This window comes from Tachyglossus aculeatus, chromosome 1, assembly GCF_015852505.1.
Source record: "Tachyglossus aculeatus isolate mTacAcu1 chromosome 1, mTacAcu1.pri, whole genome shotgun sequence".
NCBI classification, from domain to species: domain Eukaryota; kingdom Metazoa; phylum Chordata; class Mammalia; order Monotremata; family Tachyglossidae; genus Tachyglossus; species Tachyglossus aculeatus.
This window is the reverse complement of record NC_052066.1, coordinates 28652707-28665123: the sequence shown is the minus strand read 5'-3', so window position 1 is coordinate 28665123 and position 12417 is coordinate 28652707. Positions and strand designations below refer to the sequence as shown.

At 47.2% G+C, this 12417-nt stretch overlaps 1 protein-coding gene across 1 annotated transcript in view; it reads right to left on the bottom strand.

Annotated features, from left to right (window-relative positions):
- SLCO2A1 (solute carrier organic anion transporter family member 2A1) overlaps positions 1-12417 on the bottom strand; it is a 190476-nt gene that overhangs the window by 35160 nt on the left and 142899 nt on the right. The window contains exons 5-8 of the mRNA XM_038746057.1: positions 11845-11943; positions 9681-9814; positions 5044-5128; positions 2757-2921 (exon numbers count right to left, since the gene is read on the bottom strand). Of these exons, the coding sequence (XP_038601985.1) occupies positions 2757-2921; positions 5044-5128; positions 9681-9814; positions 11845-11943 (483 nt within the window). The remainder of the gene's footprint in view (positions 1-2756; positions 2922-5043; positions 5129-9680; positions 9815-11844; positions 11944-12417) is intronic.

The window sequence follows — 12417 nt, the reverse complement described above, 5'->3', positions numbered from 1 at the left end:
CACACACTTCACTCATTCATTCAATCGTATTTATAGAGCACGTACTGCGTGCAGCACACCATACTAAGTGCTTGGAGAATAAAATTCAGCAACAGATAGAGACAATCCCTACCCAACAACTGGCTCACAGTCTAGAAGAGGGGAGACAGACAACAAAACAAAACAAGTAGACTGGCATCAATAGCATCAAAGTAAATAGAAAAGTAAATAGAATTATTGCTATATACACATCATCCCTCCTCCTTCCCTCACCCCCAACGATCTGGCCTCCTACTTCATTAACAAAATTAAATCCATCAGGTCCGACCTCCCCAAAGTCTCTTCCCCCCTTTCTCCAACCCCCCGGCTCTCAACACTCTCTGCTACTCTCCCATCCTTCCCAGCGGTATTCTCAGAGGAACTCTCCTCCCTCCTCTCAAGTGCTACTCTGGCCACCTGTGCTTCTGACCCCATTCCCTCTCATCTCATTAAATCTCTCGCTCCATCCCTTCTCCCCTCCTTAACTTCCATCTTCAACCGCTCACTCTCCACTGGTTCCTTCCCCTCTGCCTTCAAACATGCCCATGTCTCTCCCATCCTAAAAAAACCCTCTCTTGACCCCACCTCACCTTCTAGTTATTGTCCCATATCCCTCCTACTATTCCTTTCCAAACTCCTTGAACGAGTTGTCTACACGCGCTGCCTAGAATTCCTCAACAACAACTCTCTCCTCGACCCCCTCCAGTCTGGCTTCCGTCCCCTTCATTCCACGGAAACTGCCCTCTCAACGGTCACCAATGACCTCCTGCTTGCCAAATTCAACGGCTCATACTCTGTACTAATCCTCCTCGACCTCTCAGCTGCCTTTGACACTGTGGACCACCCCCTTCTCCTCAACACGTTATCTGACCTTGGCTTCACAGACTCCATCCTCTCCTGGTTCTCCTCTTATCTCTCCGGTCGTTCTTTCTCAGTCTCTTTTGCAGGCTCCTCCTCCCCCTCCCATCCTCTTACTGTGGGGGTTCCCCAAGGTTCAGTGCTTGGTCCCCTTCTGTTCTCAATCTACACTCACTCCCTTGGTGACCTCATTCGCTCCCACGGCTTCAACTATCATCTCTACGCTGATGACACCCAGATTTACATCTCTGCCCCTGCTCTCTCCCCCTCCCTCCGGGCTCGCATCTCCTCCTGACTTCAGGACATCTCCATCTGGATGTCCGCCCGCCACCTAAAGCTCAACATGTCGAAGACTGAGCTCCTTGTCTTCCCTCCCAAACCTTGTCCTCTCCCTGACTTTCCCATCTCTGTTGACGGCACTACCATCCTTCCCGTCTCACAAGCCCGCAACCTTGGTGTCATCCTCGACTCCGCTCTCTCATTCACCCCTCACATCCAAGCCGTCACCAAAACCTGCCGGTCTCAGCTCCGCAACATTGCCAAGATCCGCCCTTTCCTCTCCATCCAAACCGCTACCCTGTTAATTCAAGCTCTCATCCTATCCTGTCTGGACTACTGCACTAGCCTTCTCTCTGATCTCCCATCCTCGTGTCTCTCTCCACTTCAATCCATACTTCATGCTGCTGCCCGGATTATCTTTGTCCAGAAACGCTCTGGACATATTACACCCCTCCTCAAAAACCTCCAATGGCTACCGATCAATCTGCGCATCAGGCAGAAACTCCTCACCCTGGGCTTCAAGGCTCTCCATCACCTCGCCCCCTCCTACCTCACCTCCCTTCTCTCCTTCTACTGCCCAGCCCGCACCCTCCGCTCCTCCGCCACTAATCTCCTCACTGTACCTCGCTCTCGCCTGTCCCGCCATCGACCCCCGGCCCACGTCATCCCCCTAGCCTGGAATGCCTTCCCTCTGCCCATCCGCCAAGCTAGCTCTCTTCCTCCCTTCAAGGCCCTGCTGAGAGCTCACCTCCTCCAGGAGGCCTTCCCAGACTGAGCCCCTTCTTTCCTGTCCCCCTCGTCCCCCTCTCCATCCCCCCATCTTACCTCCTTCTCTTCCCCACAGCACCTGTATATATGTATATATGGTTGTACATATTTATTACTCTATTTATTTATTTATTTATTTTACTTGTACATTTCTAGCCTACTTATTTTATTTTGTTGGTATGTTTGGTTCTGTTCTCTGTCTCCCCCTTTCAGACTGTGAGCCCACTGTTGGGCAGGGACTGTCTCTATGTGATGCCAATTTGTACTTCCCAAGCGCTTAGTACAGTGCTCTGCACATAGTAAGCGCTCAATAAATACGATTGATTGATTGATTGATTGATTAATAAAATAAATAGAATAATAAGTAGGTACATATATACACAAGTGCTGTAGGACTGCGGGGGGGGTAGAGCTGAGGAAGGCAGTCAGGGAGATGGGGAGGGGAGGAGGAGCAGAGGAAAAAGGGGGCTCAGTCTGAGAAGGCTTCCTGGAGGAGGTGAGCTTTCAGTAGGACTTTGAAAGGGGGAAGTGAGTTAGTTTGGCAGATGTGAGGAGGGAGAGCATTCCAGGCCGGAGGTAGGACATGGGCCCGGGGCCTTTCCGAAAGGCCATCTAAATCATTCCTGATTGCTGAATGGGGAAGATACTCTCAACATTCTTTCCTCTCACAAGAGCTTCCCATCCATTACCCATATTTGTAACATTCTTTCCTCTCACAAGAACTTCCCATCCATTACCCACTACCCGGGGCTTTCCGTCTCCTTGGGAGCCGGAAGCGAGGCCTGTTTCCTGGCTCCTCGGCTCTTTGGCAGACGGGTGTTCCGTCGACTCACCGATGAGGAAGTTGGCATAGGACGCGGTGGTTCCATACTGCTTCTCCAGGAATTTGTTGAGGAAGGTCGCCAGGCCGGAGATAACCGAGGAGAAGCTGCACTGCGACAAGACCACCAGGACGAAGAGGGGGTTGGTCATCAGGTTCATGAAGATCCGGGGAAATCCTGAGGGCCACAGGTAGGGACAGATAAGTGAGGTGACCCTCAGCATCCGGGGTTCATTGCTAACTACTTCGGGCCCAGGCATTGAAACTGATTCATTACCAGTGTCCCGCGAGCACCAACTTGGTGCTTAGCACTGGACTGGATGCTTGGAGTCAGCTAAAAATATGGAATTTGAAGCTAGTCTCTGGCCACGAGGCGTTTACCATCAAGTGGGGATGACATATGAAAACATGTAAAAATCCATCTATCCCACATCATAACTAATCCTAACCCATCCATTGCCTCATCTCAGGCCCTTAGCAGAGAACTTTCCAACATCTTAAATGTGTTCAGTATTGCTTAGGGCTTTGCTTGCCATACCCTGCTGCAGGGCCTGGGAGCTGAGATAGTGGAAGAGACCCAAATCTGCATGTTTTCAAATTTAAAGAACTCCACGTCTCATGTGTTTCTGTTACACTGCATCATTTTATCCTGAAACCCTTACCAATTTCTACATCCGCCCATTCTCAAAGCATCTCTGTCATATATAGAAAGGGAATAGAAGGAGAAACTGAGGCCCAGGGAGACTTTGTGATTAGCCTAAGGTCACACAGCAAGTCAGGGGTAGAGTTGATACCACAACAGTTGGATCAATGCACTTGGCCTGTAGCCAGGCAGAGGGAAAACTAAATTGTTCATTAAATAGAAATCAGGGCTTCTTCTTTGGCCCTGTTTGGATATGGAATATGTCTGTTTGTTGTTATATTGTATTCTTCCAAGTGTTTAGTACAGTGCTCTGCACACAGTAAGCATTCAATAATTACTATTGACTGACTATGGAATACTGCTGCTGTTCGCTGCTGCTATGAACCTACACCTGTCCACATGTTTTGTTTTGTTGTCTGTCTCCCCGTTCTAGACTGTGAGCACGCTGTTGGATAGGGACCGTCTCTATATGTTGCCAACTTGTACTTCCCAAGTGCTCAGTACAGTGCTCTGCACACAGTAAGCGCTCAATAAATACGATTGAATGAATGAATCAATCAATGGTATTTATTAATAATAATAATAACGGTATTTGTTAAGTGCTTACTATATGCCAAGCACTGTTCTAAGCACTGGGGTCGATATAAGGTAATCAGGTTATCTCAGGTGGGGCGCAGAGTCTTAATCCCCATTTTACAGATGAGGGAACTGAGGCACAGAGAAGTGAAGTGACTTGCCCAAGGTCACATAACAGACAAGTGGCAGAGCCAGGATTAGAACCCATGACCTTCTGTCTCCCAGGTCCAGGCTCTAGCAACTATACCATGCTGTTTCCCATGTTTACTGAGCGCTTGCTGTGTGCAGAGCATTAAACTAAGCACTTGGGAGAGTACAACACAACAGAGTTGGTAGGCATGGAGCAGCATGGCTCAGTGGAAAGAGCCCGGGCTTTGGAGTCAGAGGTCATGGGTTCAAATCCCAACTCCACCACTTGTCAGCTGTGTGACTTTGGGCAAGTCACTCAACTTCGCTTTTCCTCAGTTAACTCATCTGTAAAATGGAGATTAATACTGTGAGCCCCCTGTGGGACAACCTGATCACCTTGTAACCTCCCCAGTGCTTAGAACAGTGCTTTGCACATAGCGCTTATTAAATGCCATTATTATTATTATTATTATTATTATTATTTCATGTTCCCCACTTATGGTGAGTTTATAGACTAGATGTTGGGGTGACATATTAATATAAATAAATTATGGATGTAATACGTAAATTATGGATATAACAAATGTATTATGAATATTTGGTCTTGACTCCAGGAAACTTTCAAGCAAGTTCAAGATGATTCTGAATTTTTTGGCCTGGCTCCTCTCCACCAAGGGTTCTTCTCCCAGGGGTGGACAGAACCCTGGCACTGAGCCACGTGGGGCCGAGGACAGAAAGCTGCTGGGGGAAAATCCACGAGTGAGGAGTTGGGAGGAGGAGGTGGGAGGACAGATCACCCTACCACCCTACCACCACCCTGCTTGCTCTCTCTTTAATGTCCTCTTAATGTCCTGGGTCTCTTTAAGGCCTCTTTAATGTCCCCCAAATCACATCAGGTTCACCATCCCTATCCACCCCTAGGGAATAAAACCTCAAGGCCAGAGCCCTTTACTTTTAATGAAATCCACCATGGAGTCTTCTGACTTTACTTCCTCCATCTTCCTTAGAACATGGGCCTCAGAGTCGGTGCTGGTCTCCTGGGGGAGCAAAGAGAGCAAGTTTTAAAAAGCCGAGTTAAGTAATCTGGTGGTTTCTTTGGTGGTCTGCCCCTCTGGAGTCAGGAGCCGCCAGGGTGCATTTATCCAGCTGCTAAACTTTCCGTTCTCCTGCTATTACCAGTTATAGTTCTGCTCGTCCTTCTGATCCCACTATTTGTGTCTGCAAGTGCTCCCCGTTAAACTGTTGGCTTCTTGAGGGGCCCAAACTGCCTTTTACCTGATTTCACTTTACCAAGGGCGTAGTACAATGCTTAATACTATGCGCTCAATACTCACTATCGAATGATTGATGATTGATTGATGATTGATTGATTGATGATGATTGATGAATGAATGATGATTGATCCATATTTCATGCTGCTGCCTGGATTATCTTTGTCCAGAAACGCTCTGGGCATATCACTCCCCTCCTCAAAAATCTCCAGTGGCTACCAATCAATCTGCGCATCAGGCAGAAACTCCTCACCCTGGGCTTCAAGACTCTCCATCACCTCGCCCCCTCCTACCTCACCTCCTTTCTCTCCTTCTCCAGCCCAGCCCGCACCCTCCGCTCCTCTGCCGCTAATCTCCTCACTGTACCTCGTTCTCGCCTGTCCCGCCATCGACCCCCGGCCCATGTCATCCCCCGGGCCTGGAATGCCCTCCCTCTGCCCAACCGCCAAGCTAGCTCTCTTCCTCCCTTCAAGGCCCTGCTGAGAGCTCACCTCCTCCAGGAGGCCTTCCCAGACTGAGCCCCTTCCTTCCTCTCCACCTCGTCCCCCTCTCCATCCCCCCATCTTACCTCCTTCCCTTCCCCACAGCACCTGTATATATGTATATATGTTTGTACATATTTATTACTCTATTTATTTATTTATTTATTTTATTTGTACATATCTATTCTATTTTATTTTGTTAGTATGTTTTGTTTTGTTCTCTGTCTCCCCCTTTTAGACTGTGAGCCCACTGTTGGGTAGGGACTGTCTCTATATGTTGCCAATTTGTACTTCCCAAGCGCTTAGTACAGTGCTCCGCACATAGTAAGCACTCAATATGATTGATGATGATGATGATGATTTAAGGCAGAATATCTCAGGCTGGGGGTCATGGGAGTTCTGTGGAGAGTGGGTCACACAGGATGAAACAATTTGAGAACCACTGGTTTACTTTCCAAATGGATATCTCCACTGCTGCTACTGCTTTTCCACACAGATTCAGTCAATCAGTGGTATTTATTGGCTGCTTACTTTTTCTTTTTTCATGGTATTTGATAAGCGCTTACTTTGAGCAATGTGGCTCAGTGGAAAGAGCACGGGCTTTGGAGTCAGGGGTCATGGGTTCGAATCCTGGCTCCGCCACTTGTCAGCTGACTGGGCAAGTCACTTAACTTTTCTGTGCCTCAGTTTCCTCATATGTAAAATGGGGATGAAGACTGTGAGCCCCCCGTGGGACAACCTGATCTCCTTGTAACCTCCCCAGCGCTTAGAACAGTGCTTTGCAAATAGTAAGTGCTTAATAAATGTTATTATTATTATTATTATTGTTATTATCATTATTATATGCCAGGCACTGTTCTAAGCGCTGAGGTAGGTACAAGGTAATCAGGCTGTACATAGTCCATGACCCACATGGGGTTTATAGTCCTAATCCCCATTTTACAGATGAGGTAACAGGGCCAGGTAAGTTAAGTCACTTGTCCAAGGTCACGCACAACAGACAAGTGGCAGATCTCTTGGCTTAGTGGAAAGAGCCTGGGCTTGGGAGTCAGAGGTTGTGGGTTCTAATCCCAGGTCTGCCACATGTCTGCCATGTGACCTTGGGCAAGCCACTTAATTTCTCTGTGCCTCCTTTACCTCATCTGCAAAATGGGGATTAAGACTACAAGCCCCATGTGGGACAACCTGATTACCTTGTATCTACCTCAGTGCTTAGAACAGTGCTTGGTCTCTAGTAAGCACTTAACAAATACAATAATAATAATAATAATAATAATAATAATAATAATAATAATTAGAACCCTTGTCCTTCTGACTGACTAGGACATGCTGCTTCTCTACTTAGTGCAGAGCACTGTATTAGATTCTTACAAGAGTATAATGGAGTCAGTAGTCCCTATCCTTACACTTGAGGAGCTTACAGTCTAGTTGGGGAGACAAGCATTAAATGAATTAGAAGTAGGGGGAAGAAACAGAATTTAAAGATGTGTACAGAAGTGCTACTGGAAATATCCTAGAGCACAGATGTTAAAGTGTCCATTAGGGGTGGGGAAATGAGAGTTAATCAGGGAAGACTTCTTGGAGAAGATGCAATTTTAAAAGGGCTTTGAAGATGGGAAGAGCAGGGGTTTGCCATATTTGAAGGGGAAGGGAGTCCAAGTAGGAGGGAGGGTGTGAATAGACGTCATTAGTGAGAGAGCTGAAAATGAGGCACAGTGAATAGATTAGCTGAGAGGAAGGGAGAGGGTGGGCTGGGTTGTAGTGGGAAAAGGATGAGAAGCAGCATGGTGCAGTGTGTAGAGCTTGAGCTTGGGAGTCAAAAGGTCAGGTTCTATTCCCAGCTCCACCACTTGTCTGCTGTGTGACCTTGGGCAAGTTACTACACTTCTCTATGCCTCAGTTACCTCATCTGCAAAATGGGATTGAGACTGTGAGCCCCACGTGGGACAGGAACTGTGTTCAACTCAATTTGCTTGAATCCACCCCAGTGCTTAGTACAATGTCTGCCACACAGTAAGCGCTTAACAAATACTATAAATTATTATTAGGACAGGTAGCAGGGGAGGGAGCTGATGGTCAGGAGTTTCTGCTTGATGTGGCGAGGAATGGGTAATTATTGGACAGTGTTGAGGCAGAGGGAGACGTGTGCCAACAAGGTTTTAGATAAATGATTGGGACAGCAGAGTGATGCTACTGATGCCTCTTTACTTGTTTTGATGTCTGTCTCCCCACTTCTAGACTGTGAGCCCATTGTTGGGCAGGGATTGTCTCTATTTGTTGCCGAATTGTACTTTTCATGCACTTAGTACAGTGCTTTGCATACAGTAATACTTGATAATAATAATAATAATAATAATAATAATAATGACATTTGTTAAGCACTTACTATGTGCCAAGCACTGTTCTAAGCACTGGGGGGGATGCAAGGTAATCAGGTTGTCCCACATGGGGCTCACAGCCTTAATCCCCATTTTACAGATGAGGTAACTGAGGCACAGAGAAGTGAAGTAACTTGCCCAAAGTCACACAGCTGACAAGTGGCGGAGCTGGGATTAGAACCCAGGACCTCTGACTCCCAAGCCCGGGCTCTTTCTACTGAGCCATGCTGCTTATTGAGGAGTAAGTGCTCTATAAATATGATTGAATGAATAAATGAATGAACTATGGACTGGACAAGAGTAGAGGCCGATGCAGGGAGGTCACTGAGGAGGCTGATGCTGAAGTGGAGTCAGGAATTGATGACAGCTTGGACAACCTCTCTCTCCTTAATAATAATGATAATAATAATAATAATACTAATGGCATTTGTTAAGCGCTTAACAAAGCACTGTACTGTTCTAAGTGCTGGGGAGGTTACAAGGTGATCAGGTTGTCCCAGGGGGGTGCTCACAGTTTTAATCCCCATTTCACAGATGAGGTAACTGAGGAACAGAGAAGTTAAGTGACTCTCCTTTCAGCTCATCCCTCTCATCCAATGTTTCCTAAAGCCCTTCTGGGTCACCAGTCACTAGGTCCCAAGCTTGTGGGGCAACCTAGCCAGGCTCTTGTTTGGGAGAAATGTCCAGGGATTCGGCTTCCAGGTCCAGCTCAGGACTACTATTGCTCAGGGCTAGGAGACGGGGGAGGTAGGTTTCTGAGGGTGAAAAATAATAATAACAATAATAGCGGTATTTATTAAGCACTTACTATGTGCCAGACAGTGTACTAAACACTGGGGTAGATGGAAGGTAATTGGGTTGGACACAGTCCCTGTCCCACATACAGTCTTAATCTCCATTTTACAGATTAGGAACTGAGGCACTGAGCAGTGAAGCGACTTGCTTGAGGTCACACAGCAGAAAATGACAGATCCGGGATTAGAACTCAGGTCCTTCCTACTTTCAGGCCTGAACTCTATCCACTATGCCACACTGCTTGAGCTCGGGCTTGGGAGTCAGAGGTCATGGGTTCATATCCCGGTTCTGCCACCTGTCAGCTGTGTGACCTTGGGTAAGTCAGTTAACTTCTCTGTGCCTCAGTTCTCTCATCTGTAAAATGGGGATTAAGACTGTGAGCCCTCCGTGGGACAACCTGATTCACCTTGTGTTCCGCCCCCCCCCACCAGTGCTTAGGACAGTGCTTTGCACATGGTAAGTGCTTTACAAATACCCTCATTATTATTATTATTATTATTATTATTATTATTATTATTATTATTAAGAGGAATTGCAAGATTAGACAGTGCTCTCTCATAGTGAGGACAGACAGTCCCCCCTGCCTCCTCTCGGCTGCATCTCGACCACAAAGTCCCTTCATCTCATGTCCCCAGCAGGAGAGCTGCTGCCTCCGGCTCTTACCTCTGCTCTTTTCATGTGTCGAGGGAAGAAAAAGAAGGGGAAAGATGTCACCACCAAGCAGGCCGAGGAGATGAGCAGGCCCAGCCACCAGGCCCCAATCCAGCGGGGATCACGTCTGTCCAAGCCCACGGAGGCTGCGGAGAAACCAAAGGACACAGAACGGTGACAACTGCTCCCCTGATGCCCTCTTAGCAGGAAGAATGCCCTCTGATCCTGTCCTTCTTCCTTAACCAATCAATCAGTCAATCAATCGGCCAGTGGTATTGTTTGGGAGCTTGCTATGTGCAGAGCAATGAACTAAGCACTTGGAAGAGTACAATAGCATAAGTAGACATGATCCCTGCTCTTAAAAAGCTTATTCATTCAATTCATTCAATCGTATGTATTGAGCACTTACTGTGGGCAGAGCACTATACTAAGCGCTTGGGAAGTACAAGTCGGTAACATATAGAGACGGTCCCTACCCAACAACGGGCTCACGGTCTAGAAAGGGGAGACAGACAACAAAACAAAACATGTAGACAGGTGTCAAAATCGACAGAACAAATAGAATATAGTGGGTTGGTGAGGTGTGAGCCCACTGTTGGGTAGGGACCGTCTCTATATGTTGCCAACTTGTTCTTCCCAAGTGCTTAGTAGAGTGCTCTGCACACAGTAAGTGCTCAATAAATACGATTGACTGAATGAATGAGAAGATAAAATAAATTACAGTTAGGGGAAGTAACAGAATATATGTGAGTGCTGTGGGTATTGGGTGAATATAATAATAATGATTGTGGTATTTGTTAAGCACTTACTATGTGCCAGGCACTGTACGAAGCACTGGTGTGGATACAAACAAATCGGGTTGGACATAGTCTATGTCCCACATGGGGCTCACAGTTTTAATCCCCAATTTCCAGATGAGGTAACTGACTCCCAGAGCAGTGAAGTGTTTTGCCCAAGGTTACACAGCAGACAGGTGGTGGAGCCTGAATTTGAACCCAGGTCCTTCTGACTCTTAGGTCTGAGCACTATCCACTACGCTACGCTGCTTCTCAAAGTTGTCCCAGAGTTAAGACAGGTGATGCAGTAGAGAGGGGGAATAGGGTAAGGAGAAATGAGATTAGTCAGGGAAGCCTTCCTGGGGGAGATATGATTTTAGAAGGTCTTTTAACCCAGGGAGAGAGGTGAGCTATTGGATATGAAGGGGGGAGGGCGTTCCTGGCAGGAGGGAGAGTATGAGAAAGGGGTTGATGGTGAGAGAGATGAGATCAAGTTGCAGTAAGTAGGTTGGTGTTAAAAAAGCAAAGAGTACGGGCTGGGTTGAAGTAGGAGAGAAGAGAAGATTAGCAGGTGGATGGAGAGCAGGGAGAAGTGACTGAGTGTCTGAAATCCTCTCCATCTCCTAGCTTCTGAAAAACCAGAATTTTTTATTTCTGTTTATAGGCTGCCAAAAATCAAATGGTAAACCTCTCGGCAGGAGAGTCACACAGCCAAAAAGCAGCGGAGCCAGGATTAGAACCCAGGTCTCTCCCCACCTCCTGACTCTGGCCTGGAACGTCCGACAGACGATCATTGTCCCCATCTTCAAAATCTTATTAAAAGCACATCTCTTCCAAGAGGCCTTCCCGGACTAAGTTCTCATTTCCTCTTCTCCCATGCCCTTCTGTGTCATCACTCTTGCACTTGGATTTGCATTCTTTATTCTCCCCACCCTCAAGTGCCATAACATTTATGTACATATCCATAATTTATTTATTTATGCCACTTAGGAGTTTGCAAAGTGTGTGCTACTGGTGAGGCTGTTGTGCCTTGATTGCAGTAGGTTGGAGCAGATAACCAGAATTTTCCAATCCTCCCCTGGCCTTAGCTATGAGCCACTTTTGAGGGCTGACCCTTGGCCCCAGCCTGGGAAGCAGTAGTAGTATTTAGTAGGAATAGAATTTATTAAGTGCTACTGTGCACGGAGCACTGTACTAAGCCCTGGGAGAAAACACACAGGGGGAATTAGACCTAATCCCTGTTCCACAGGAATCTCACAGTCATCATCATCAGTGGCATTTATCAAGCGCTTTCTGTGTGCAGAGCACTGTACTAAAGGCTTGGGAGAATACAACACAAAAGAGTTAGTAGACAATGAGCTTACAGTCTAGAAGGTGATTGGCAACAGTCCTGTACTCACCCATGTCGATCCGCCCGAAGTCCACAAAGATCTTCAGCACAACGGACCCGAGCAGGTAGCCAAAGGATGGTCCGAACACGGCGATCGCAAAAACAATTGCTGAAAGGGAGAGAGTGAGGGTCTAGGTGAGGGATTGAAGGGGGCAGGGGAGACATACGTCTCTCTGAAACGATGGAGGCAGGGTGGGATTAGCAGGGTCCTTCCAGCCTCTTGGGACGCCGTGGTCTGGAGTCAAGTGGGAAAGTTGGGTATGTCCTGGCCTCCCTACATAAGCCTTTTATACAAAATCAACCTACTCTTGATTGAGTATCCTGGAATGGCTAAAAGGATGGGCCTGGATCTCTGGGAATCTCTGAGGTTTAGGGATACGGTTAGGGTTCGAGTTAGGTCAGCTTAGGTTACTCTGGGGAGACCCGGCCAGGCCTAAAGAGTTCTAAGGAGGTTGCAAGAAGCGAGGGATCCAAAGGGGGCCATCACTCATTCATTCAACTGTATTTATTGAGCGCTTCCTGTGTGCAGAGCACTGTACTAGGCGCTTGGAAAGTACAATTTGATCGAGAGATTGCCTGGGAA